Source organism: Aphelocoma coerulescens, unplaced genomic scaffold (assembly GCF_041296385.1).
Source record: "Aphelocoma coerulescens isolate FSJ_1873_10779 unplaced genomic scaffold, UR_Acoe_1.0 HiC_scaffold_379, whole genome shotgun sequence".
Taxonomy (NCBI): domain Eukaryota; kingdom Metazoa; phylum Chordata; class Aves; order Passeriformes; family Corvidae; genus Aphelocoma; species Aphelocoma coerulescens.
In genome coordinates, this window is record NW_027183722.1 from 50,257 (window position 1) to 77,500 (window position 27,244).

Genomic DNA, 27,244 nt, shown 5'->3' on the forward strand with positions numbered 1-27,244 from the left:
CTGCGAAAAGGGCGGGAAAACTCCTGGAGGACCGCGGGGCCACAGAGGCGGGAGGACTCGGGGGGGTAGAGCGGCGCTGCGCGCACGCGCGGGAGCGCCGAACGCCCGCCCCCGCGACCATAGAGTTGCGGCCGGTTGTGGGCGGAGCGGCTCCCGCCGGGGGTTCTGAGGCGGCTTCCGGTCGATGGCGGCGGCCTCCGCGATGCCGGAGCTCCCGTTAACGCGCGTCGTGTCCGTGACCAGCGCTGACCCGGTGGGTCCGCGAGGGCTCTGCGGTGCCCGGGGGAGGGGGTGCTCCGGAGATGCCCGTGCTGAACCTTTGCCGTGTCTCCGCAGCGTCACCCGGCCGAGAACCTGCTGCGGCCGGACGCCGGCGGGCGCTGGCGGGGGGCGGCGGCCGGCGAGAAGCAGCTCAGCGTCGTGCTGGAGGTGAGGGAGGGGATGGGGAGGCACTGGGAGGCACTGGGAGCCACTGGGAGGGGCTCCTTGAGGGCTTTGAGCGGTCCCTGAGGAGACTCCCAGGGGAGGTTCGGGGGTCCCCTCTCAATTTTGGGGCCGCGGGGAAGGAGCACTTGGGGGTTTGCTGTGAGCGCTCGGGGGGGCTCGTGGGCGTCCGAACCCCCCCCCTGAGGAAGGAGGAAAAGATTTGGGAGGGGGCTCAGAGCCTTCCCCTCGCGCTTTCCTCGCAGCTGGGGGGGTCCCGGCCCATCCACTCGCTGCACATCGGCAACGACGGCGCCGCTTTCGTGGAGGTGCTGGTGGGCTCCTCGGCCGGGGGCGACTTCCAGGTGAGCCCTGGCCCCGTCCCCGCCAGCCACGAGCGTGGCCCCGGGGGCCAGCGAGGCTCACGCGGAGCCCTCACAGGTGCTGCTGCCCAGCGCGGCGCTGATGTCGCCCAGCGAGAGCCGCGCCGGGGCCGAACCGCGCCGGGTCCGGCTCTTCGGGCCCGACTCGTTGGTCAAAGGTCCGGCCCAGGGCACCTGGGACCGGCTGCGGGTGGTGCTGAGCCAGCCCTACTGCCAGGTGAGGGGGTGAGGGGGGTGAGGGGGGGTCCCGAGAGATAGCTGGGGGGCACCAGAATGCGCCTGGGGGGTACCAGAATGCGCCTGGGGGGCATCAAAATGCGCCTGGGGGGCACCAAAATGCGCCTAGGGAGTACCAGAACACACCTGGGGGGCACCAAAATGCACCTGGGGGGCATCAAAGTGCACCTGGGGGGCATCAAAATGCACCTGGGGGGTACCAGAATGCGCCTGGGGGGTACCAGAATGCGCCTGGGGGGCATCAAAATGCACCTGGGGGGCCCTGAAACGCCCCTGGGGGACCCGGAACACACCTGGGGGGCACCAAAATACACCTGGGGGGTACCAGAATGCACCTGGGGGGCATCAAAATGCACCTGGGGACCCTGAAATACACCTGGTGGGCCCTGAAATGCACTTGGGGGGCCCGGAACACACCTGGGGGACCTCAAAACACACCTGAGGGGTACCAAAATGCACCTGGGGGGCCCCAAAATGCGCCTGGGGGGCATCAAAATGCGCCTGGGGGGTACCAGAATGCACCTGGGGGCACCAAAATGCACCTGGGGGGCCTGGAACGCACCTGGGGGGCCTGGAACACACCTGGGGGTCACCAAAATGCACCTGGGGAGTACCATAATGCACCTGGGGGGCACCAAAATGCACCTGGGGGGCACCAAAATGCACCTGGGGGGCCTGGAACGCACCTGGGGGGCCTCAGAACACACCTGGGGGGCACCAAAATGCACCTGGGGGGACCTGAAGTGCACCTGGGGGGCACCAAAATGCACCTGGGGGGCATCAAAATGCACCTGGTGACCCCAAAACACACCTGGTGACCCCCCCAGAGCCGCCCCTTCGGCCTCTCGTTCATCCGGGTGTTCGCGGCCCCTGAGGAGGAAGAGGCCCCGCCCGAGGCGCCGGTGAGTGACCCCGCAGTGACCCCATAGTGACCCCAAAGTGACCCCCAAAGTGACCCCACAGGGACCCCCACAGTGACCCCCACAGTGACCACACCAGTGGCCTCTTAGTGACCACTCTGTGACCCTGCAGTGACCACCCCATGACCCCCTCATTGACCCCACAGTGACCCCCTTATTGATCCCACTGTGACCCCAAAATGACCCCCGAAGTGGCCCCCGCAGTGACCCCACAGTGACCCCAAAAGTGACCCCACACTGACCGCCACAGTGACCCCACACTGACCCCCAAAGTGACCCCACACTGACCCCCAAAGTGACCCCACACTGGCCCCAAAAATGACCCCACACTGACCCCCAAAGTGACCCCCAAAGTGACCTGACACTGACCCCAAAACTGACCCCTCACTGACCCCACACTGACCCCCACACTTGACCCCAAAAGTGACCCCAAAAGTGACCCCCAAAGTGACCCCAAAAATGACCCCACACTGACCCCAAAAGTGACCCGACACTGACCCCAAAACTGACCCCTCACTGACCCCACAGGGACCCCCACGCTGACCCCACACTGGCCCCACAGTGACCCCACACTGACCCCCACACTGACCCCCAAAGTGACCCCACACTGACCCCCAAAGGGACCCCACACTGACCCCCAAAGGGACCCCACACTGACCCCAAAAATGACTCCACACTGACCGCCACAGTGACCCCAAAATGACCCCAAAAGTGACGCCACACTGGCCCCACACTGACCCCCAAAGTGACCCCAAAACTGACCTGACACTGACCCCAAAACTGACCCCTCACTGACCCCACAGGGACCCCATACTGACCCCCACACTGACCCCCAAAGTGACCCCACACTGACCCCAAAAGTGACCCCACACTGACCCCCACACTGACCCCTCACTGACCCCACACTGACCCCAAAACCCCCCCATGACCCCCCCCAGTGACCCCAAACCTCCCCAAACCCCCCAAAACTCCCGATTTCCCCCCAAATCCCGCCCAGGTCCGGCGCTTGGGCCCCTTCACGCTGCGGGAGGAGGGGGGCAGCCCCCGCCGCCCCCCCGGGGCCCTCTTCTACCAGCGGCCCCCCTCCCCCACCCCAGGTAAGACCACCCCCAGCCCCTCCCCCACCCTGCCCGAACCCCCCCCTCCTCACGGCCTCCCCTCCCCCACCCGCAGCCCCCCCTCAGGACCCCCCCCGGCCCCAGTTACGCCGTGGCCGCGCTCCAGGCCAGCGCGGGCTGCGCCCCCAAGGTAAGGGGGGACCCGGGGACCCCCAAACCCCACCTGGGACCCCCCAAACCCCACCTGGGATCCCCAAACCCCACCTGGGACCCCCAAACCCCCCCTGGGACCCCCAAACCCCCCCTGGGACCCCCAAACCTCACCTGGGACCCCCAAACCCCCCCTGGGACCCCCAAACCTCACCTGGGATCCCCAAACCCCACCTGGGACCCCCCAAACCCCACCTGGGACCCCCCAAACCTCACCTGGGAGCCCCCAAACCACACCTGGGACCCCCCAGTCCTACCCAGGGACCCCAAACCTCACCTGAAGCCCCTAAAACCCCACCTGGGACCCCAAACCCCACCTGGGACCCCCCAAACCCCACCTGGGACCCCAAACCCCACCTGGGACCCCCCAAACCCCACCTGGGACCCCCAAACTCCACCTGGGACCCCCAAAACCCCCCTGGGACCCCCAAACCTCACCTGGGACCCACCTGGGACCCCCAAACCCCACCTGGGACCCCCAAAACCCCCCTGGGACCCCCAAACCTCACCTGGGACCCACCTGGGGCCCTCAAATCCCACCTGGGACCCCCCGAACCCCACCTGGGACCCCCCGAACCCCACCTGAGGACCCCCAAACCCCACCTGGGACCCCCAAACCCCCCCTGGGACCCCCCAAACCCCACCCGGGACCCCCGAACCCCACCTGGGACCCCCCAAACCTCAGCTGGGACTCCTAAACCCCACCCAGGAACCCCCAGATCTCACCTGGGACCCCCACACCCCACCTGGGACCCCCCAAACCCCACCCAGAGACCCCCAAACCCCACCTGGGACCCCCAAACCCCCCCTGAAGCTCCTAAAACCCCACCTGGGACCCCCCAAACCCCACCTGAGGACCCCCAAACCGCACCTGGGACCCCCAAACCCCACCTGGGACCCCCAAACCCCCCCTGAAGCCCCTAAAACCCCACCTGGGACCCCCCAAACCCCACCTGGGACCCCCCAAACCCCCGCAGATCCTCTCAAAGTCTCCTCCATCCCTCCCTATCCCCTTTTCGGGGTCCCCCGCAACCCCCCCTAACCCCCTCCCCCCATTTCTCCTCCCCCCCCCCCGCTCCCCCCCCCCCACAGCCCCCCAAGCGCCGCCTCCCCGCCCCCACCGCCAAAACCAACGGCACCCCCCCGAAAAAACCCAAACCGGCCAAGACCCCCGGCCCCGGCCCCTCCCCCGCGGCCTCGGGGAGCCCCCCGAGCCCCCCCAGGCCCGGCGGGACCCCCAAAGCCGGCGTGCTGGAGGGGGTGGTGCTGGTGCTGAGCGGCTTCGAGAACCCCCTGAGGAGCCAACTGCGGGCGGCCGCCGTGGGGCTGGGGGCCGGCTACCGGCCCGACTGGACCTCGGACAGCACCCACCTGGTGTAGGTGACCCCCCACGGCCACGCCCCGCCCCCCCCGGCCGGGCCACGGCCGGCGCCGGCCGCGGTGACCGCGCCCCTCTGGCCGCAGGTGCGCCTTCCCCAGGACGCCGAAGGCGGCGCGGGCCCGGCGGCTCGGGGGGCTCCTGGTGGGGCCGGCCTGGATCTGGGATTGCCAAAGGAGCGGGAGGAGATTGCCCTGCGGCCCGTGAGACACGCCCGGGGGGGGCACGGCTGTGGGGGGCACGGACGTGGGGGGGCACGGGCATGGGGGGGCACGGACATGGGGGGCACGGACGTGGGGGGGCACGGACATGGGGGGCACGGAAATGGGGGGGCACGGACGTGGGGGGCACGGACATGGGGGGGCACGGACATGGGGGGCACGGACATGGGGGGCACGGACGTGGGGGGCACGGACATGGGGGGCACGGACATGGGGGGACACGGACATGGGGGGCACGGACATGGGGGGACACGGCCATGGGGGGCACGGCCGTGGGGGGGCAGGGACATGGGGTGCACGGACGTGGGGGGCACGGACATGGGGGGCACGGACATGGGGGGCAGGGACATGGGGGGGCACGGACATGGGGGGCACGGACATGGGGGGCACGGACATGGGGGGCACGGACATGGGGGGGCACGCCCTGATAGGACACGCCCACTTGGGGACACGCCCACTGGGGACACGCCCTGATAGGACACACCCTGATAGGACACGCCCACTGGGGACACGCCCGCTTAGGCCACGCCCACTGGGGGACACGCCCTGATAGGGCACGCCCACTGGGGGCATGCCCACTGGGGACACGCCCACTGGGACACGCCCTGATAGGGCACGCCCGCTGGGGACACGCCCACTGGGGACACACCCACTTAGGCCACGCCCCCCCCCCGACATGCCCAGATAAGCCACGCCCATAAGGGACACGCCCCCTAGGCCACGCCCAGATAGGCCACACCCACAAGGGGGACACCACAATAGGCCACACCCAGGTAGGCCACGCCCATAGGGGGACACGCCCAGATAGGCCACGCCCACAAGGGACACACCCAGATAAGCCACACCCACCTGGGCGGGGCTAAACTGAGACCACGCCCCTGGGTGGGTGGGGGCACCTCAAGGCCACGCCCATTTTTGGTGGGACGAAGGGAGACCACGCCCCCCCCCCCAAGTGGGCGTGGCTCCACCTCAGCCCCTCCCCTCCCCCCCCCCAGGTACCTCCTGGATGGCTCCGCCTCTTCCAGCAGCGACGGGGAGGGGCCTGAGGATGCCCCGCCCCCTCCACGCCCCTCCCCCAAAGCGGCCAAAGGGGCGGGGCCTCCTCCCCTGACCCCTCCCCCCGCGGCCCCAGCCACGCCCCCCGAGTCAGGTGACAGCGAGGACCAATCAGAGGAGTGAGTTCGGATGGAGGGGGGAGGGGTCAATGGAGGGGGGAGGGGCGGGGCCGGAGGAGGCCACGCCCCCTCCCTCACCCCTCCCCCACCCCAGGGACGACCCCTACGGCGGCTCCACCGAGGAGAACAGCGAGGAGGGGGAGGGGGAGGAGGAGGAGGAGGAGCCCATCCCCCCCCTGCCCGGTGCGTGCCCATCCCCCCCCGCCCCTCCCCCACCCACCCTTCCGTTTTTTCTCACCCCTCCCCCACCCCCTTTGTTCTCACCCCTCCCCCACCCCCCCCCGCAGATTTTTTTGAGGACAAAACGTTCTTCTTGCACGGCGAGTTCCCGGCGGGGGAGGGGCGGCGGCTGCTGCGCTTCGCCGTGGCCTTCGGAGGGTCAGACTGGGAGCACTGGGAGGGACTGGGAGGGGAATGGGAGCACTGGGAGTGAACTGGGAGGGTAATGAGAGGGAATGGGAGGGACTGGGAGGGACAGGGAGGGACTGGGATCAAACTAGGAGGGACTGGGATGAACTGGGAGGGCACTGGGAGATACTGGGAGGGACTGGAAGGGGACTGGGAGGAGATTGGGGGGCACTGGGAGGGACTGGGAGGGGATTGGGGGGCACTGGGAGGGAACTGGGAGGGACTGGGGCTGGGCTTTGCCGGCGGCTTGGACTGGTTGTACTGGTTCAGAGTGGGAGGTTGGGCTGGGATGTACTGGGGCGTACTGGGAGGCTGTACTGGTTCATACTGGTCTGTACCGGCCCGTACTGGTCCAAACTGGTCTGTATTGGTTTGTACTGGTCCATACTGGTCCATATTGGTCCGTACTGGTCCGTACTGTTCTGTACTGGTCCGTACGGGTCCATACTGGTCCGTACCGTTCCATACTGGTCCATACTGGTCCATACTGGTTCATACTGGTCCATACTGGTCCGTACTGGTCCATACTGGCCTGTACTGGTCTGTACTGGTCCGTACTGTTCCATACTGGTCCATACTGGTCCGTACTGTTCCATACTGGTCCGTACTGGTCCATACTGCTCCGTACTGTTCCATACTGTTCCATACTGGTCCGTACTGGTCCATACTGGTCCGTACTGGTCCATACTGGCCCGTACTGGTCTTTACTGGTCCGTACTGCTCCATACTGCTCCGTACTGTTCCATACTGGTCCGTACTGTTCCATACTGGTCCGTACTGGTCCGTACTGGTCCGTACTGGTCCGTACTGGTCCGTACTGGTCCATCCTGGCCCGCAGGACCGTGGCGCCCCGCATGGACGGCTCGGTGACGCACGTGGTGACGGCGCAGGGCTGGGACCCCGCCTTCGACGAGGTGTGGGGGGGGCGGGGCAGGGCGGGGGTGGGGGCGGGGCCGAGGCCCCTCCCCCTTTAACCCCCAGGCTCCGCCCCCCCAGGCCCTGGAGCTCCGCCCCTCGCTGACCTTCGTGCGCCCTGATTGGCTGCTGCGGTGCGGGGAGCAGCAGCGCCCCCTGCCGGCCCAGCCCTTCGCCGTCGTGCCCCGCGCATGACGTCACCGTCGGCGCCGCCGTGACGTCATCGCCCCTCCCCCACCCCCCCCATATCCCCTCCCCCACTTCTGTGGTGGAATAAAGGAATTTTGGGTAGAAAACGAGGCGCGGTTTTTTTAATTAGGGGGCGTGGCTTCTGGGGGATGGGTGGGCCCCACTGCGAGGCGTGTCGCCGGTTTAAGAGGTGAATGTATTTGCATGTAAATGAGGCGCGTGAATACATAATGAAGGCGTTTAAATGGGTAACGTCTTTAAAAAGGTGTAATAAATATATTTTAATGTATTCTATGAATATGCAATGCGTATTTAGGTGCATGAATATTAATTTAAATAGATAATGAGCTCCCTGAAAATGCACAATCAATCCATGGAAGTATGCAAACACATAATGCATATATTTAAATATTTAAGAAATCGATAAATATATAATTAATTAATAAAAGCGCATATTAACCACTTTAAAGATGCATACTAACCATATAAAAAAGTAACATTGAGATGCAATCGATGCATAAATTAACATGATAAACACCTCATGAATATTCATAAACAGCCCTCCCACCGGCGTTGCCCCTTTAAGGCGGGCCCCACTCCCCGCCATTCCCATCCAACAACCGCCCCCCCCGCATCGCCCTTTTAAGACGCATCGCCGCTTTAATTGCCCCCACGTTGCCCCTTTAAGCCGGGCCCCACCTTTGCGCCGTTGCCCTTTTAAGCGTGGCCGCCCGCCTTAAGGCCCCGCCCCTCCCCTCTTAAAGCGGCCGCGCTCCCGGGTGGGCCCCACCGCCGCCATGTTGCTCCGCCGCCTCCCCGCCGCCGCTGTCGCGATCGGCCGCGGTATCGCGACAGCGACAGCGACAGGGGCGGGGCGGCAGCTGCTGCTGCGGCAGGTGGGGGAGGGGAACAGCGCCGGGGGGTGGGGGGGGAAGGGCGGATTTTTCATTGAGGGAGGGGCGGGAGAGGCCTCGGGAGTCGCGGGGGGGGGGGATCAAAGGGCACGGGAGGAGCCCCGTGAGGGGCTGGGGGGGGGGGGTTGGGGGGGTTTTGGGGGGGGTTTTGGGGGGTTCTGAGGGGCTTTGGGGGGGTTCTGAGGGGGTTTGGGGGGGGTTGGGATGTTCTGAGGGGGTTTGGGGGGGGTTGGGATGTTCTGAGGGGGTTTGGGGGGGGTTGGGGGGGTTTTGGGGTGTTCTGAGGGGCTTTGGGGGGGTTCTACAGGGGCTTTGGGGGGGTTTGGGGTGTTCTGAGGGGGTTTGGGGGGGGTTGGGAGGGTTTTGGGGTGTTCTGAGGGGCTTTGGGGGGGTTCTGAGGGGCTTTGGGGGGGTTTGGGGTGTTCTGAGGGGGGTTTGGGGGGGTTCTGAGGGGCTTTGAGGGGGTTTGGGAGGGTTTGGGGTGTTCTGAGGGGGTTTGGGGGGGTTCTGAGGGGGTTTGGGGTGTTCTGAGGGGGTTTGGGGGGATTCTGAGGGGCTTTGGGGGGGTTTGGGGGGGTTTTGGGGGTTCTTTGAGGGGGTTTTGAGGGGGTTTGGGGGCGTCAAAGGGAGAGGAGATTTGGGGAGGGGGTTTGGGGGTGTTTTGGGGAGTTTTGGGGTGTTTTGAGGGGCTTTGGGGGTGTCACAGGGAGAGGAGTTTGGGGGGAGGGGGTTTCAGGGGGTTTTGGGGAGGTTTGAGGGGGTTTTGAGGGGGTTTGGGGGCGTTAAAGTGAGAGGAGTTTTGGGGAGGGGGTTTGAGGGGGCTTTGAGGGGGGTTTTGAGGGGTTTGAGGAAGTTTGAGGAAGTTTGGGGGCGTTTTGAGGGGCTTTGGGGGCGTCAAAGGGAGCGGAGACTTGGGGAGGGGGTTTGGGGGGGGTTTGGGGAGGTTTGGGGAGGTTCTGGGGGGTTCTGAGGGGGCTTGAGAGGGTTTGAGGGGGTTTTGGGGTGTTTTGAGGGGGTTTTGGGGGGGTTTTGAGGGGGTTTGGGGCTGTTTTGAGGGGTTTGGGGGGGGCTTTGGGGACATCACAGGGGGAGGAGTTTGGGGGGAGGGGGTTTCAGGGGGTTTTGGGGAGGTTTGGGGGTGTTCTGAGGGGGTTTGGGGGGGTTTTGGGGGGGTTTTGAGGGGGTTTGGGGAGGTTTGAGGGAGAGAAGTTTTGGGGAGGGGGTTTGGGGGTGTTGGGGGTTTTGAGGGGCTTTGGGGGCGTCACAGGGAGAGGAGTTTTGGGGAGGGGGTTTGAGGGGGTTTTCAGGGGGCTTGAGGGGGTTTGAGGGGGTTTGGGGGCGTCACAGGGAGAGGAGTTTTGGGGAGGGGTTTTGAGGGGGTTTGGGGGCGTTTTGAGGGGGATTTTTTGGGGTTTGGGGATATTCTGAGGGGTTTTTTGGGGGGGTTGAGAGCATTCAGGGATATTCTGAGGGGAGTTTTTGGGGTGTTTTTGGGGCATTTTGAGGGCACTCAGGGCCGTCCTGGGGGGGTTGTTGGGGGGATTTTTTGGGGGATTTTTTGGGGGTTTTGAGGACATTCAGGGCCATCTTGGGGGTGTTTTTTGGGGGTGTTTTTTGGGGCATTTTGAGGGCATTCAGGGCCATCCTGGGGGGGTTTTTTTGGGTGATTTTTGGGGGTGTTTTTTGGGGGTTTTTTTGGGGGCATTTTGAGGTCATTCAGGGCCATCCTGGGGGGGTTTTTTGGGGGCTTTTTGGGGCATTTTGAGGTCATTCAGGGTCATCCTGGGGGGTGTTTTTTGGGGTGTTTTTTGGGGGATTTTTTGGGGGCATTTTGAGGCCATTCAGGGTCATCCTGGGGGGTGTTTTTGGGGGTTTTTTTTGGGGCATTTTGAGGCCATTCAGGGCCATCCTGGGGGTGTTTTTTGGGGGTTTTTTTGGGCATTTTGAGGGCATTCAGGGCCATCCTGGGGGTGTTTTTTGGGGTGTTTTTTGGGGCATTTTGAGGCCATTCAGGGCCATCCTGGGGGTGTTTTTTGGGGTGTTTTTTGGGGGTTTTTTTGGGGCATTTTGAGGTCATTCAGGGCCATCTTGGGGGGGTTTTTTGGGGTGATTTTTGGGGGGGTGTTTTGGGGGTTTTGAGGGCATTCAGGGCCATCCTGGGGGGTGTTTTTTGGGGTGTTTTTTGGGGTGTTTTTTGGGGGTTTTTTTGGGGCATTTTGAGGACATTCAGGGCCATCCTGGGGGGTGTTTTTTGGGGTTTTTTTTGGGGCATTTTGAGGCCATTCAAGGCCATCCTGGGGGGTGTTTTTTGGGGTGTTTTTTGGGGTTTTTTTTGGGGCATTTTGAGGCCATTCAGGGCCATCCTGGGGGGTTTTTTTGGGTGATTTTTGGGGGTGTTTTTTGGGGGTTTTTTTGGGGCATTTTGAGGCCATTCAGGGCCATCCTGGGGGGTGTTTTTGGGGGTTTTTTTGGGGGCATTTTGAGGCCATTCAGGGCCATCCTGGGGGGGTTTTTGGGGTGTTTTTTGGGGCATTTTGAGGCCATTCAGGGCCATCCTGGGGGGTGTTTTTTGGGGTGTTTTTTGGGGCATTTTGAGGCCATTCAGGACCATCCTGGGGGTGTTTTTTGGGGTGTTTTTTGGGGCATTTTGAGGGCATTCAAGGCCATCCTGGGGGTGTTTTTTGGGGTGTTTTTTGGGGCATTTTGAGGCCATTCAGGGCCATTCTGGGGGGTGTTTTTTGGGGGTTTTTTTTGGGGCATTTTGAGGTCATTCAGGGCCATCCTGGGGGGTTTCTCGCAGCTCTTCGAGGCCTCCTCGTGCACCTACACGTACCTGCTGGCGGACGCGCGCTCGGGGGACGCCGTCATCATCGACCCCGTGCTCGAGACGGTGCCGCGGGATCTGCGGCTGCTGCGGGAGCTCGGCCTGACCCTGCGCTACGCGGGTGTGGCCCTTTAAACCGCCCCTCCCCCACCCCCGGGCGCGCCCCTCCCCCCCAGGGTGTGGCCCTTTAAACCGCCCCTCCCCCCCTTTGAACGGCCCCTCCCCCCCTTTGAACCGCCCCTCCCCCACCCCCGGGTGTGGCCCTTTAAACCGCCCCTCCCCCCCCTTTGAACGGCCCCTCCCCCCCCGGGTGTGGCCCTTTAAACCGCCCCTCCCCCCCCTTTAAACCACCCCTCCCCCACCTTTGAACCGCCCCTCCCCCACCCCTGGGTGTGGCCCTTTAAACCGCCCCTCCCCCCCCTTTAAACCGCCCCTCCCCCACCCCCGGGTGTGTCCCTTTAAAGCGCCCCTCCCCCCCGGGCCACGCCCACAGAGCCCCGCCCAAGCCCCTCCCCCACCCCTTCAAGGGGCCTGGGCAGCCCCGAAATCGCGGGGATTCCCCCCAAAATCTGAGGGCCGGTTGATGGGAAGGCTCTGGGATGAACTGGGAGGGACTGGGAAGGGTCTGGGGGGCACTGGGATGGACTGGAAGGGGACTGGGAGGGGGCTCAGGGGCTACTGGTTTATACTGGCATGAACTGGGAGGAACTGGGAGGGACTGGGATGTACTGGGATGGAACTGGGAGGCACTGGGAGGTCACTTGGAGGCACTGGGAGGTCACTGGGATGCACTGGGATGAACTGGGAGCCACTGGGATGCACTGGGAGGTCACTGGGATGGAACTGGGATGCACTGGGAGCCCGCTGGGAGGCATTGGGATGCAACTGGGATGCACTGGGATGTACTGGGATGGAGCTGGGGTGCACTGGGAGGTCACTGGGTCGTAGAGGGATGGAACTGGGATGCACCAGGATGCACTGGGATGAACTGGGAGGTCACTGGGATATACTGGGAGGGACTGGGATGAACTGGGATGCACTGGCAGGCAACTGGGATGGAACTGGGATGCACTGGGATGTACTGGGAGGTCACTGGGATGGAACTGGGATGCACCGGGATGCACTGGGAGGGACTGGGAGGTCACTGGGATGGAACTGGGATGCACTGGGAGGTTACTGGGATGCACTGGGATGTACTGGGATGTACTGGGATGTACTGGGATGAACTGGGAGGTCACTGGGATGGAACTGGGAGGCATTGGGATGCACTGGGAGGTCACTGGGATGCACTGGGAGGGCCTGGGATGCACTGGGATGGAACTGGGAGGTCACTGGGGTGTACTGGGAGGTCACTGGGAGGCACTGGGATGTACTGGGGTGGAACTGGGATGTACTGGGAGATCACTGAGATGGAACTGGGATGAACTGGGAGGTCACTGGGATATACTGGGAGGGACTGGGATGAACTGGGATGCACTGGGAGGCAACTGGGATGCACTGGGATGTACTGGGAGGTCACTGGGATGGAACTGGGATGAACTGGGAGGTCACTGGGATGGAACTGGGATGCACTGGGAACTCCCCGGGCGGGGCGGGGGTGGGGGGGGAGGGGAAGGTGAAGGGGGGGGGGGAGGGGAAGGGTGCTGCTTCCCCGATGACGTCACGGGTCGGTGACGTCACGGGTCGGTGACGTCACGGGTCGGTGACGTCACGGGTCGGTGACGTCACGGGTCGGTGACGTCACGGCGCAGCCAACACGCACTGCCACGCGGATCACGTGACGGGCTCGGGGGCGCTGCGCCGCGCCCTCGGCTGCTCCAGCGCCATCTCCAGCGCCAGCGGCGCCCGCGCCGACGTGCTGCTGGGGGAGGGGGACGAGCTGCGCTTCGGGGCCTTCGTGAGAGCCGCTGGGGGGCACTGGGAGGGACTGGGAGGGACTGGGAGGGACTGGGAGGGGAGTGGGGGGCACTGGGAGGGACTGGGAGGGACTGGGATGGGAATGGGAGGGACTGGGAGGGACTGGGAGGGGAGTGGGAGGGAGTGGGAGGGACTGGGAGGGGATTGGAGGGCACTGGGAGGGACTGGGACGGGATTGGGGGGCACTGGGAGGGACTGGGATGGGAATAGGAGGGACTGGGAGGGGATTGGGTAGGAGTGGGGGGCACTGGGAGGGAGTGGGAGGGACTGGGAGGGGATTGGAGGGCACTGGGAGGGACTGGGAGGGGAATGGGAGGGAGTGGGGGGCACTGGGAGGGACTGGGAGGGGATTGGGGGGCACTGGGAGGGACTGGGAGGGGAGTGGGGGGGAGTGGGGGGCACTGGGAGGGACTGGGAGGGGAGTGGGAGGGAGTGGGGGGGAGTGGGAGGGACTGGGAGGGACTTGGAGGGGGTTGGGGGGCACTGGGAGGGACTGGGAGGGGAGTGGGATGGACTGGGATGGACTGGGATGGGAATGGGAGGGAGTGGGGGGCACTGGGAGGGACTGGGAGGGACTGGGATGGGAATGGGAGGGACTGGGAGGGGGTTGGGGGGCACTGGGAGGGACTGGGAGGGACTGGGAGGGGGTTGGGGGGCACTGGGAGGGACTGGGAGGGACTGGGAGGGGAGTGGGATGGGAATGGGAGGGACTGGGAGAGGAATGGGAGGGGATTGGGGGGCACTGGGAGGGACTGGGAGGGGACTGGGAGGGGAGTGGGGGACACTGGGAGGGACTGGGAGGGACTGGGAGGGGACTGGGGGGCACTGGGAGGGACTGGGAGGGACTGGGAGGGGACTGGGGGGCACTGGGAGGGACTGGGATGGACTGGGAGGGGAATGGGAGGGGATTTGGGTGCACTGGGAGGGACTGGGAGAGGTGGGGGAGGGGCTGGTTGGGGTCCCGGGGGGGTTTTTGGGGGTCCCGGGGTGATTTTTGGGGTCCCGGGGTGATTTTTGGGGGTCCCAGGGGGTTTTTTGGGGTCCCGGGGGGTTTTTTGGGGGTCCCGGGGTGATTTTTGGGGGTCCCGGGGGGTTTTTTGGGGTCCCGGGGTGATTTTTGGGCTCCCCGGGGCGGTCCGGGGCTCCCCTGAGGCTCCCCGTGCCCCCCAGGCCCTGCGCGTGGTGCCCACCCCCGGGCACACCCCCGGCTGCGTCACCTTCGTGCTGGACGACGCCTCGGTGGCGTTCACGGGGGACGCGCTGCTGGTGCGGGGCTGCGGGCGCACCGACTTCCAGCAGGGCAGGCACTGGGAGCACTGGGAGGCACTGGGAGGGGACTGGGAGGGGAGTGGGAGGGAATGGGAGGGACTGGAGGGGATTGGGGGGGAACGGGAGGGACTGGGAGTGGGATGGGAGGGCACTGGGAGGGACTGGAGGGGACTGGGAGGGACTGGGAGGGGATTGGGAGGGGAGTGGGGGGGAATGGGAGGGACTGGGAGGGGATTGGGGGAGAATGGGAGGGACTGGGGGGGGATTGGGGGAGAATGGGAGGGACTGGGGGGGGATTGGGGGGGATGGGAGGGACTGGGAGGGGAGTGGGGGGGACTGGGAGGGACTGGGAGGGACTGGGAGGGACTGGGAGGGGATTGGGAGGAAACTGGGATGGACTGGGAGGGGATTGGGAGGGACTGGAGGGAATTGGGATGAAACTGGAAGGGAGTGGGATGAACTGGGAGGGCATTGGGGGGCACTGGGAGGGGACTGGGAGGGGGATGGGACAGACTGGGAGAGACTGGGAGGGGATTGGGGGGGACTGGGAGGAGATTGGGGGGATTGGGAGGGAACTGGGAGCATTGGGAAGGGACTGGGAGGGGACTGGGGGGAACTGGGAATGACTGGGAGCACTGGGAGGAACTGGATTGGACTGAGAGGGACCTGGAGGGGGACTGGGATGCACTGGGATGCACTGGGAGGGCACTGGGAGCACTGGGAGGGGACTGGGGGGCACTGGGAGCACTGGGCGGGCGCGGGTCACCACTGTAGCCGTTGCCATGGTGACCCCTGTGCCCCCATTGCCATGGTGACCCCTGGGCACTCCCCGGTTGCCATGGTGACCCCGGGCAGTCCCCGGTTGCCATGGTGACCCCGGGCACTCCCCCGTTGCCATGGTGACCCCGGGCAGTTCCCGGTTGCCATGGTGACCTGGGGCAGTTCCCGGTTGCCATGGTGACCCTGGGCACTCCCCGGTTGCCATGGTGACCTGGGGCACTCCCCGGTTGCCATGGTGACCCCAGGCACTCCCCGGTTGCCATGGTGACCCCTGGGCACTCCCCGGTTGCCATGGTGACCCCGGGCAGTCCCCGGTTGCCATGGTGACCCCGGGCACTCCCCCGTTGCCATGGTGACCCCGGGCAGTCCCCGGTTGCCATGGTGACCCCGGGCAGTCCCCGGTTGCCATGGTGACCCCAGGCACTCCCCGGTTGCCATGGTGACCCCGGGCAGTCCCCGGTTGCCATGGTGACCCCGGGCAGTCCCCGGTTGCCATGGTGACCCCGGTGGCACTCCCCGGTTGCCATGGTGACCCCGGGCAGTCCCCGGTTGCCATGGTGACCCCTGGCAGTGCCCAGTTGCCATGGTGACCTGGGGCAGTTCCCGGTTGCCATGGTGACCCCGGGCAGTTCCCGGTTGCCATGGTGACCCCGCTGTTCCCGGTTGCCATGGTGACCCCGGGCAGTCCCCGGTTGCCATGGTGACCCCGCTGTTCCCGGTTGCCATGGTGACCCCGGTGGCACTCCCCGGTTGCCATGGTGACCTGGGGCAGTTCCCGGTTGCCATGGTGACCCCTGGGCACTCCCCGGTTGCCATGGTGACCCCGCTGTTCCCGGTTGCCATGGTGACCCCGCTGTTCCCGGTTGCCATGGTGACCGCGCCGCCCCTCCCCCGCAGGCTGTGCCCGCACCCTGCACCGCTCCGTGCACGAGAGAATCTTCACCCTCCCCGAGAGCTGCCGCATCCTGCCCGGGCACGACTACGCCGGTGGGACTGGGAGGGACTGGGAGGGGATTGGGAGGCACTGGGAGGGGATTTGGGGGCACTGGGAGGGGATTGGGAGGGACTGGGAGGCACTGGGAGGGGATTGGGGGGGACTGGGAGGGGATTGGGAGGGACTGGGAGGCACTGGGAGGGGATTGGGGGGCACTGGGAGGGGACTGGGATAAACTGGGAGGGGCTGGGAGGGACTGGAGGGTACTGGGGGGTAACTGGGAGGGGACTGGGAGGCACTGGGAGGGACTGGGAAGGGATTGGGATGTACTGGGAGGGACTGGGAGGGGATTGGGGGAACTGGGAGGGACTGGGGGGCACTGGGAGGGAAATGGGAGGGGATTGTGGGGGACTGGGATGGACTGGGAGGGATTGGGAGGGGACTGGGATAAACTGGGGGGGAACTGGGAGGGACTGGGAGGGATTTGGGGGGGTTAGGGGGGGACTGGGAGGGGAATGGGGGACACTGGGAGGGACTGGGAGGGAACTGGGAGGAACTGGGATGGACTGGGAGGTCACTCACGGCTCTGGGGGGGTCACTCGGTGGTCCAGGGGTCACTCAGGGGTCACTCAGGGGTCACTCAGGGGTCACTCAGGGGTCACTCTGGGGTCACTCAGGGGTCACTCAGGGGTCACTCAAGGGTCACTCAGGGGTCACTCAGGGGTCACTCAGGGGTCAGGGGGGGTCCCCGGGGTGTCCCTGACCCCTCCCCCACCCCTCCCCCCCCCCCCCAGGCCACACGGAGTCCACGGTGGGGGAGGAGCGGCGGCACAACCCCCGCCTGACGCTGAGCGCCGACGCCTTCGTGGCGCTGATGGAGCGCCTGGAGCTGCCCCGGCCCCGCCTGATGGGTGCGGCCCCTCCCCCACCGCCCGCGCCACCCCCCGAAACCCCCAAAATACCCCAAAAACCTCAAAAACCCCAAAAAAACCCGAAACCGCCCCGATTTTCCGCCGCCAGATGTCGCTGTCCCGGCCAATCTGCGCTGCGGGATCCAGGACGAGGCTTAGCCCCGCCCCCTCCGCCCAGGCCACGCCCCCTGCACCGCCCAGGCCACGCCCCCTGCGCCGCCGGGCGGGTGCTGCCCCCTGCTGGCCGGGCCGGGTGTGGCCACGCCCCCTCCGGGGGTTTTCCACCAATAAAGGAGCGGCTCCAGAACGAGGCTGATGGAGGGGACTGGGATGGACTGGGAGGGAACTGGGAGGGGACTGGGATGAGCTGGGACGGACTGCGATGAACTGGGAGAGGATTGCGGGGCACTGGGATGAACTGGGAGGGAACTGGGAGGGACTGGGGGGGACTGGGAGGGAAGTGGGATGAACTGGGAGGGGATTGGGATGAACTGGGAGGGAACTGGGGTGGACTGGGGGGCACTGGGATGAACTGGGAGGGCACTGGGATGAACTGGGGTGGGCTGCGATGAACTGGGAGGGGACTGCGGGGCACTGGGATGAACTGGGAGGGCACTGGGATGAACTGGGGCGGGCTGCGATGAACTGGGAGGGGACTGGGGGGCACTGGGATGAACTGGGAGGGCACTGGGATGAACTGGGGTGGGCTGCGATGAACTGGGAGGGGACTGGGGGGCACTGGGGTGAACTGGAAGGGACTGGGAGGGAACTGGGAGGGACTGCGATGAATGCGGAGGGGACTGGGGGGGACTGGGATGAACTGGGAGGGGACTGGGAAGGATTGGGATGAACTGGGACAGACTGGGAGGGACTGGGCTGAACTGGGCTGAATTGAGAGGGGATTGGGATGGAACTGGGGGGGACCGGGAGGGCACTGGGATGAACTGGGAGGGACTGGGAGGGAACTGGGAGGGACTGCGATGAATTCAGATGGAACTTGGGGGACTGGGAGGGCACTGGGATGAACTGGGAGGGACTGGGAGGGAACTGGGAGGGACTGCGATGAATTCGGAGGGGACTGGGGGGGCACTGGGATGAACTGGGAGGGGATTGGGGGTCAGTGGGATGAACTGGGAGGGAAGTGGGATGAACTGGGATGAACTGGGACGGACTGCGATGAACTGGGAGGGAACTGGGAGGGAACTGGGAGGGAACTGGGAGGGACTGCGATGAATTTGGAGGGGATTGGGGAGCACTGGGATGAACTGGGAGGGGATTGGGATGAACTGGGTTGGACTGGGGGACACTGGGATGTACTGGGAGGGCACTGGGATGAACTGGGGTGGACTGTGATGAATTCGGAGGGGACTGGGAGGCACTGGGATGAACTGGGAGAGGATTGGGGGGCACTGGGATGAACTGGGGTGGACTGGGGGGCACTGGGATGAACTGGGAGGGAAGTGGGATGAACTGGGAGGGACTGCGATGAACTGGGAGGGGATTGGGGGGCACTGGGATGAACTGGGAGGGGACTGGGAGGGACCTGGGAGGGCTGGGATGAACTGGGAGGGACTGGGATGGACTAGGAAGGACTGGGCTGAACTGGGAGGGACTGGGATGAACTGGGAGGGCACTGGGCTGAACTGGGCTGAACTGGGAGGGGACTGGGATGGACTGGGGCGGACTGGGCTGAACTGGGAGGGACTGGGAGGGCACTGGGGCGGACTGGGCTGAACTGGGAGGGGACTGGGAGGGCACTGAGGCGGACTGGGCTGAACTGGGAGGGGACTGGGAGGGGATTAGGAGTGCACTGGTCCGAACTGGTCCGGACTGGTCCGGACTGGTCCGGGCTGGGAAAAGGGGGCGTGGCCGTTTCCCACGGGGGGGCCCCGCCCCCACCCAGGTGCGGCCGGACCGGCCCGGCCAGGTGAGGCCCCGCCCCCGAGGTGACGTCATCGGCCCCGCCCCGTTGTGACGTCACCGGCCCCGCCCCCCCCCCGCCGCAGCCGCGCTCGGAGCCGGGAGCGTTGGGGGAGGGGGAGCGGCCCCAAACCCCCCCCCCCGTGACCTTTGACCTCCCATGGTGCACCGCGGCGGGGGAGAGACCCCCCCGGACCCCCCTGGGGGGGGAGAGGAGAGCGGCGGGGTGAGACTGGGAGGGACTGGGATGGACTGGGATGGACTGGGATGGGACTGGGAGAGACTGGGAGGGACTGGGGGGACTGGGAGAGAGACTGGGAGGGACTGGGGGGCACTGGGATGGACTGGGAGGGAGACTGGGGGGCACTGGAGGGCACTAGGAGGGACTGGGATGGACTGGGAGGGACTGGGAGAGAGACTGGGGGGCACTGGGATGGACTGGGATGGACTGGGAGGGACTGAGGGGCACTGGGAGAGACTGGGGGGGACTGGGGGGCACTGGGAGGGACTGGGGGGGACGGGGAGGGACTGGGAGGGAGACTGGGGGGCACTGGAGGGCACTAGGAGGGACTGGGATGGACTGGGAGGGACTGGGAGAGAGACTGGGGGGCACTGGGATGGACTGGGATGGACTGGGAGGGACTGGGAGAGAGACTGGGGGGCACTGGGATGGACTGGGATGGACTGGGAGGGACTGAGGGGCCCTGGGAGAGACTGGGTGGGACTGGGGGGCACTGGGAGGGACTGGGGGGACGGGGAGGGACTGGGAGAGAGACTGGGGGGCACTGGGATGGACTGGGATGGACTGGGAGGGACTGAGGGGCCCTGGGAGAGACTGGGTGGGACTGGGGGGCACTGGGAGGGACTGGGGGGACGGGGAGGGACTGGGAGGGAGACTGGGGGGCACTGGGATGGACTGGGATGGTCTGGGAGGGACTGAGGGGCACTGGGAGAGACTGGGGGGGACTGGGGGGGACGGGGAGGGACTGGGAGAGAGACTGGGGGGCACTGGGAGAGACTGGGATGGACTGGGATGGACTGAGGGGCACTGGGAGAGAGACTGGGGGGCACTGGGATGGACTGGGAGGGACTGGGAGGGAAACTGGGGGGCACTGGGAGAGAGATTGGAGGGCAATGGGATGGACTGGGATTGACTGGGGGAAACTGGGGGGCACTGAGACGGACTGGGAGAGACTGGGATGGACTGGGAGGGACTGGGAGAGACTGGGATAGAGTGGGAGGGGACTGGGACTTACTGGGCCAAACTGGGATGGAACCGGGAGCTTACTGGTGCGAACTGGTCTCAACTGGTCCGAACTGGTGCAAACTGGGAGCCGTCCCAGCAGGTCCTGGACGGCGCCGGGGCGGCGCTGGAGGGGCTGAGGCTGGAGGTGCGCCCCTCCCCCACCGCCCCTCCCCCACCCACACCGCCCCTCCCCCACTGCCGCCCCTCCCCCACCCCTAATGCTGCCCCTCCCCCACTCACACCGCCCCTCCCCCCCAAACCGCCCCTCCCCCACCGCCCCTCCCCCACCCACATTGCTGCCCCTCCCCCACCCACACAGCCCCTCCCCCACCGCCCCCACACCGCCCCTCCCCCACTGCCGCCCCTCCCCCACCCCTAATGCTGCCCCTCCCCCACCCACACCGCCCCTCCCCCACCCACACCGCCCCTCCCCCACCGCCCCTCCCCACTGCCGCCCCTCCCCCACCCCTAATGCTGCCCCTCCCCCACCCGCAGAGCCCCTCCCCCACCGCCCCCACACCGCCCCTCCCCCACCCACACAGCCCCTCCCCCACCGCCCCCACACAGCCCCTCCCCCACCGACACCGCTGCCCCTCCCCCACCCACATTGCTGCCCCTCCCCCACCGACACCGCTGCCCCTCCCCCACCCACACCGCCCCTCCCCCCCCCTGCCCCTCCCCCACCCAACCGGTCCAACCAGGGCGGGGCCCCCCCCTCCCCCCCCCCCCCAAAAAATCTCCCCCGGGGGCCCCTCCCCCACCCCGGGGATCGTCGGGGGGGGGGGAGGGGCGGGGGGGGGGAGGGGCTCTGGGGGTGCCAACCCCGCCCCTCCCCCCGGCAGGACGAGCCCCCCCCGAAGGAGGGGGAGGGGGAGGCGATGACGTCATCGGCGGGGGCGGCGGTGACGTCAGAGGTGATGACGTCAAAGGCGGCCGTGACGGCGGCGGCGGCGGGGGGGGGGCAGGTGGGGCCCCTCCCCCACCTTTGGGGGGGATTTTGGGGGGGGGATTTGGGGAATTTTGGGGGGATTTGGGGGGAATTTGGGGAGGTCTCACCCAGCCTGGGGGTTGTGTGTGGATTTTGGGGGAATTTGGGGGAATTTTGGGGAATTTTGGGGAATTTGGGGCAATTTGGGAGATTTGGGGGGATTTGGAGGGGAATTTTGGGGAATTTTGGGGGGATTTTGGGGGAATTTGGGAGATTTGGGGGGATTTGGGGAGGAATTTTGGGGAATTTTGGGGATTTTGGGAGGATTTTGGGGGATTTTGGGGGAATTGGACGATTTGGGTGGGATTCAGGGGGATTTGGGGGGAATTTGGGGGATATTGGGGGTCTCACCCGGCCTGGGGGTTGTGTGTGGATTTTGGGGGAATTGGGAAGATTTTGGGGGGATTTGGGGGAGGATTTGAGGGATTTTGGGGCATCTTGGGGGGATTTCGGGGGGATTTGGGTGGATTTTGGGGGGTTGGGTGGATTTGGGTGGATTTCGGGGGCTTCAGGGCAATTTTGGGGTACTTGGGGTGGATTCTGGGGCATTCTGGGGTAATTGGGGATTTTGGGGTAATTTGGGGGGATTTGGGGTAATTTTGGGAAGATTTGGGGTGGATTTTGGGGGTTTCAGGGCGATTTGGGGGGGATTTGGAGGATTTTGGTGGATTTGGGGTGGTTTTGGGGGGTTTGGGGTATTTTTGGGTGATTTTGGTGGATTTGGGGTATTTTGGGGGGTATTTTGGGGGCTTTGGGGTGGATTTGGGGTGATTTTGATGGATTTGGGGTGGATTTGGGGTGGTTTTGGGTTATTTTGGGGGGGATTGGGGTGGATTTGGGGTATATTTGGGGGGTTTGGGGTGGCTTTAGGGTAGATTTGGGTTATTTTGGGGGGGTTTGGGGTATTTTTGGGGTGTTTTTGGTGGCTTTGGGGCGGATTTGGGGTGATTTTGGGGGGTTTCAGGGCGCTCCCCTCCCCCAGCTGATGTTCTCGCACTGCACCGACCGGCGCTGGATCCTGCTGGGCCCCCCCTGCGACCCCCCCCGGGTGCTGGCCCTGCGCAGCTCCGTGCAGGTGACCCCGGAGTGACCCCGGAGTGACCCTGAGTGACCCCGGAGTGACCCTGAGTGACCCTGAGTGACCTCTGAGTGACCCCGAGTGACCCTGAGTGACCCCGGAGTGACCCCGAGTGACCCTGAGTGACCCCGAGTGACCCTGAGTGACCTCGGAGTGACCCTGAGTGACCCCTGAGTGACCCCTGAGTGACCCCTGAGTGACCCTGAGTGACCTCGGAGTGACCCTGAGTGACCCCTGAGTGACCCCGGAGTGACCTCAGAGTGACCTCAGAGTGACCCTGAGTGACCCTGAGTGACCTCGGAGTGACCCTGAGTGACCCCGGAGTGACCTTGAGTGACCCCTGAGTGACCTCTGAGTGATCCTTGAGTGACCCCGGAGTGACCCTGAGTGACCCCGGAGTGACCCCGGAGTGACCCCTGAGTGACCCCTGAGTGACCTCTGAGTGACCCTGAGTGACCTCTGAGTGACCCCGGAGTGACCCCGGAGTGACCCTGATTGACCCCTGAGGGACCCCGGAGTGACCCTGAGTGACCCCGGAGTGACCCCGGAGTGACCCTGAGTGACCCCTGAGTGACCCCGGAGTGACCCTGAGTGACCTCGGAGTGACCCTGAGTGACCCCTGAGGGACCCCGGAGTGACCCTGAGTGACCCCGGAGTGACCCCGGAGTGACCCTGAGTGACCTCTGAGTGACCTCGGAGTGACCCTGAGTGACCCCTGAGTGACCCCGGAGTGACCCTGAGTGACCCCGGAGTGACCCCGGAGTGACCCTGAGTGACCTCTGAGTGACCTCGGAGTGACCCCAGAGTGACCCCTGAGTGACCCTGAGTGACCCCGAGTGACCCGGAGTGGCCCTGAGTGACCCCGAGTGACCTCGGAGTGACCTCGGAGTGACCCTGAGTGACCCTGAGTGACCTCTGAGTGACCCCTGAGTGACCTCGGAGTGACCTCGGAGTGACCTCGGAGTGACCTCGGAGTGACCCTGAGTGACCCCTGAGTGACCACGGAGTGACCCTGAGTGACCCTGAGTGACCCCTGAGTGACCCCTGAGTGACCTCTGAGTGACCCTGAGTGACCCCAGAGTGACCTCTGAGTGACCCTGAGTGACCCCTGAGTGACCCCTGAGTGACCCCGGAGTGACCCCTGAGTGACCCCTGAGTGACCCCTGAGTGACCTCTGAGTGACCCCTGAGTGACCCCTGAGTGACCCTGAGTGACCTCTGAGTGACCCCGGAGTGACCCTGAGTGACCCCTGAGTGACCCCTGAGTGACCCTGAGTGACCTCTGAGTGACCCCGAGTGACCCTGAGTGACCCCTGAGTGACCCTTGAGTGACCCCGGAGTGCACCCTGAGTGACCTCGGAGTGACCCTGAGTGACCTCTGAGTGACCCCTGAGTGACCCCTGAGTGACCCCTGAGTGACCCTGAGTGACCTCTGAGTGACCTCTGAGTGACCCCTGAGTGACCCCTCAAGTGCCCCCCAAGTGACCCCTGACCCCCCTGACCCCCAAGTGACCCTGAGTGACCCCCGGGACTCCCAAGTGACCCCTTGGGCCCACAACTGACCCCAAGTGCCCCCTGACCCCCGAGTGCCCCCCGAGTGCCCCCTGACCCCCGAGTGCCCCCTGAGTGCCCCCGAGTGCCCCCCGAGTGCCCCCCGAGTGCCCCCCGAGTGCCCCCCTGACCCCCCTGACCCCGGTGCCCCCCGGCCGTGCCCCCAGGGCGCCATTGGCCTGCAGAGGTCCGAGAGCCTCCCCCGGCGCCGGGCCGGCCACCGGCCAGGACCCCCCCAGGCCCCCCGGCCCCGCTCCCACCACGGCCACGGTGAGTGGGGCAGAGTTCGGGGTCTGGGGGGCACTTGGGGGGCACTTGGGGGGCATTTGGGGGACACTTGGGGGGCAGTCGGGGGCACTCGGGGGGAACTTCGGCGTCTCTTGGGGGGCACTTGGGGGTCTCGGGGGCACTTGGGGGTCGCGGGGGGCACTTGGGGGGCATTTGGGGGGCACTTGGGGGGCACTCGGGGGGCACTCGGGGGTCTTGGGGGGCACTTGGGGGTCTCGGGGGGAACTTGGGGGGCATTTGGGGGTCTTGGGGGCCACTCAGGGGTCTTGGGGGGCACTTGGGGGGCACTCGGGGGCACTCGGGGGAACTTGGGGGTCTCAGGGGGCACTTGGGGGGAACTTGGGGGGCATTTGGGGGTCTTGGGGGCCACTCAGGGGTCTCGGGGGGCACTTGGGGGGAACTTGGGGGTCTTGGGGGGCACTTGGGGGGCCCTCAGGGTCACTTGGGGGGCACTCGGGGGTCTTGGGGGGCACTTGGGGGGATCTTGGGGGTCCCTTGGGGGGCACTTGGGGGGCCCTCAGGGTCACTTGGGGGGCACTCGGGGGTCTTGGGGGGCACTTGGGGGTCTGGGGGGCACTCGGGGGTCTGGGGGGCACTTGGGGGGCACTTGGGGGGCACTCGGGGGTCTTGGGGGGCACTTGGGGGTCTCGGGGGGTACTTGGGGGGCACTCAGGGGCACTTGGGGGGCACTTGGGGGTCTTGGGGGTCTCAGGGGGCACTTGGGGGGCACTTGGGGGTCTTGGGGGGCACTTGGGGGTCTCAGGGGGCACTTGGGGGTCTCGGGGGGCACTCGGGGGGCACTTGGGGGGCACTTGGGGGTCTTGGGGGGCTCTTGGGGGGCACTTGGGGGTCTCAGGGGGCACTTAGGGGTCTCGGGGGGCACTTGGGGGTCTCGGGGTGCTGATCTGTCCCCCCAGGAGCGCTGGCGCTGCAGCTGGACCCCGAGTCCTACAGGTGAGATCCCGAAGGGACCCAAAAATGACCCAAAAATGACCCCAAAATGACCCAAAACGGACCCATAAATGACCCATAAATGACCCCGGAACTGACCCCTAAAATGACCCCAAAAATGACCCAAAACTGACCCCAAAACTGACCCAAAAATGACCCAAAACTGACCTAAAACTGACCCAAAAATGACCCAAAACTGACCTAAAACTGACCGCAAAACCCCTCGAAGCCACCCCAAACTGCCCCAAACTGCCCCAAAAACCCCCAAAACCACCCCAAATCCCCGCAAAGCTGCCCCAAACCCCCCACAACTGCCCCAAACCCCCCCAAAGCCGCCCCAAATCCCCCCGCCTCCCAGCCCCCCACCCCCGAGCTCGCCCTGCCCCACAAGTGACCCCCGAGGCGCCCCCCAACCCCCCCGAGCCCCCTCCCCAGTGCTCCCAGTGCTCCCAGTGCTCCCAGTGCTCCCAGTAGCCCCAGTGGTCCCAGTGGTCCCAGTGGTCCCAGTGGTCCCAGTAGCCCCAGTGGTCCCAGTGCTCCCAGTGGTCCCAGTGCTCCCAGTAGCCCCAGTGGTCCCAGTGGTCCCAGTGGTCCCAGTGCTCCCAGTAGCCCCAGTGGTCCCAGTGCTCCCAGTGGCCCCAGTGGCCTTGGTGCTCCCAGTGCTCCCAGTGGTCCCCGTGGTCCCAGTGGCCCCCGTGATCCCGGTAGTCCCAGTCATCCCAGTGGTCCCAGTGGCCCCCGTGATCCCAGTGCTCCCAGTGCTCCCAGTGCTCCCAGTAGCCCCAGTGCTCCCAGTAGCCCCAGTGGTCCCAGTAGCCCCAGTGGCCCCAGTGGCCCTGGTGGCCCCAGTGGCCTTGGTGCTCCCAGTGCTCCCAGTGCTCCCAGTAGCCCCAGTGGCCCCAGTGCTCCCAGTGCTCCCAGTAGTCCCGGTGGCCCCGGTGGTCCCAGTGCTCCCAGTGCTCCCAGTGCTCCCAGTGCTCCCAGTGGTCCCAGTGCTCCCAGTAGCCCCAGTGCTCCCAGTGCTCCCAGTGCTCCCAGTAGCCCCGGTGGCCCCAGTGGTCCCAGTGCTCCCAGTGCTCCCAGTAGCCCCAGTGGCCCCGGTGGCCCCAGTGGTCCCAGTGCTCCCAGTGGTCCCAGTGATCCCAGTAGCCCCAGTGGTCCCAGTGCTCCCAGTGGCCCCAGTGATCCCAGTGGTCCCAGTGCTCCCAGTAGCCCCAGTGGCCCCCGTGATCCCGGTAGTCCCAGTGATCCCAGTGGTCCCAGTGGCCCCCATGATCCCAGTGCTCCCAGTGCTCCCAGTGCTCCCAGTAGCCCCAGTGGTCCCAGTAGCCCCAGTGGCCCCAGTGGTCCCGCTGGCCCCAGTGCTCCCAGTGGCCCTGGTGGCCCCAGTGGCCTTGGTGCTCCCAGTGCTCCCAGTGCTCCCAGTAGCCCCAGTGGTCCCAGTGCTCCCAGTGCTCCCAGTAGCCCCAGTGGCCTTGGTGCTCCCAGTGCTCCCAGTGCTCCCAGTGGTCCCAGTGCTCCCAGTGCTCCCAGCGGTCCCAGTGCTCCCAGTGGCCCCAGTGGCCTTGGTGCTCCCAGTGCTCCCAGTGGTCCCAGTGCTCCCAGTGGTCCCAGTGGCCCCAGTGGTCCCAGTGGTCCCAGTAGCCCCAGTGGCCCCAGTGGTCCCAGTGGCCCCAGTGATCCCAGTGGTCCCAGTGCTCCCAGTAGCCCCGGTGGCCCCAGTGGCCCCGGTGGCCCCAGTGGTCCCAGTGCTCCCAGTGCTCCCAGTGGTCCCAGTGATCCCAGTAGCCCCAGTGCCCCCAGTAGCCCCGATGGCCCCGGTGGCCCCAGTGCTCCCAGTAGCCCCAGTGCCCCCGGTAGCCCCGATGGCCTCGGTGGCCCAGGTGGCCCCGGTGGCCCCTGTGGCGAGCCTGCTGAGCTCCCAGTGCTCCCAGTACGTGCCTGCAGCTGGCCCAACTGGAGCAACGCGTGCGGGAGGCCTTGGCCGAGCGGGAGCGGCTCCTCCGGGCCCGGGTAGGGGGCTCCGGGTGGGGGAGGGGCGTGGGGGGCGTGGCCTGGAAGGGTGTGGCCGAGGTGGGCGTGGCCTGGAAGGGCGTGGCGTGTGACGTAATGGGGGTGTGGCATTGGGGGGAGGGGGTTTGGATGGGTTGGGGGCGG

General features: G+C 66.0%; 3 protein-coding genes across 5 annotated transcripts in view; all 3 read left to right on the forward strand.

The window, feature by feature from the left end:
- Positions 1-168: 168 nt before the first annotated feature.
- LOC138101643 (DNA repair protein XRCC1-like) lies at positions 169-7,577 on the forward strand. Its single transcript, XM_068999417.1, is given in 15 exon segments — positions 169-253; positions 337-429; positions 690-788; positions 865-1,023; positions 1,871-1,945; positions 2,961-3,060; positions 3,137-3,150; positions 3,152-3,211; positions 4,324-4,607; positions 4,696-4,812; positions 5,826-6,005; positions 6,100-6,188; positions 6,293-6,383; positions 7,252-7,327; positions 7,410-7,577. Coding segments are annotated over 15 exon segments (1,620 nt in total). The 5' UTR covers positions 169-184; the 3' UTR covers positions 7,524-7,577.
- Positions 7,578-8,280: 703 nt separating this feature from the next.
- LOC138101639 (persulfide dioxygenase ETHE1, mitochondrial-like) lies at positions 8,281-17,373 on the forward strand. 2 transcript variants are annotated; one of them, XR_011147226.1, is made up of 7 exons: positions 8,281-8,413; positions 11,232-11,376; positions 13,007-13,152; positions 14,343-14,438; positions 16,119-16,208; positions 16,950-17,066; positions 17,176-17,373. XR_011147226.1 is itself a non-coding variant. In XM_068999409.1 (7 exons), the coding sequence occupies exons 1-7, from the start codon at positions 8,315-8,317 to the stop codon at positions 17,223-17,225; spliced, it is 777 nt and encodes a 258-aa protein (XP_068855510.1). In that variant the 5' UTR covers positions 8,281-8,314; the 3' UTR covers positions 17,226-17,373. The 2 variants fall into 2 exon arrangements, 1 of the variants encoding a protein (XP_068855510.1); XM_068999409.1 differs by having other exon boundaries at positions 14,343-14,472.
- A 1,723-nt stretch (positions 17,374-19,096) lies between these two features.
- Positions 19,097-27,244, forward strand: part of LOC138101641 (pleckstrin homology-like domain family B member 3) — a 10,237-nt gene continuing 2,089 nt past the window's right edge. For both annotated transcript variants that reach the window (XM_068999413.1, XM_068999414.1), the window contains exons 1-7: positions 19,097-19,212; positions 20,333-20,377; positions 21,075-21,197; positions 22,203-22,295; positions 24,016-24,118; positions 25,054-25,090; positions 27,022-27,100. In XM_068999413.1, the coding sequence (XP_068855514.1) occupies positions 19,147-19,212; positions 20,333-20,377; positions 21,075-21,197; positions 22,203-22,295; positions 24,016-24,118; positions 25,054-25,090; positions 27,022-27,100 (546 nt within the window). In that variant the 5' untranslated portion in view covers positions 19,097-19,146. The remainder of the gene's footprint in view (positions 19,213-20,332; positions 20,378-21,074; positions 21,198-22,202; positions 22,296-24,015; positions 24,119-25,053; positions 25,091-27,021; positions 27,101-27,244) is intronic.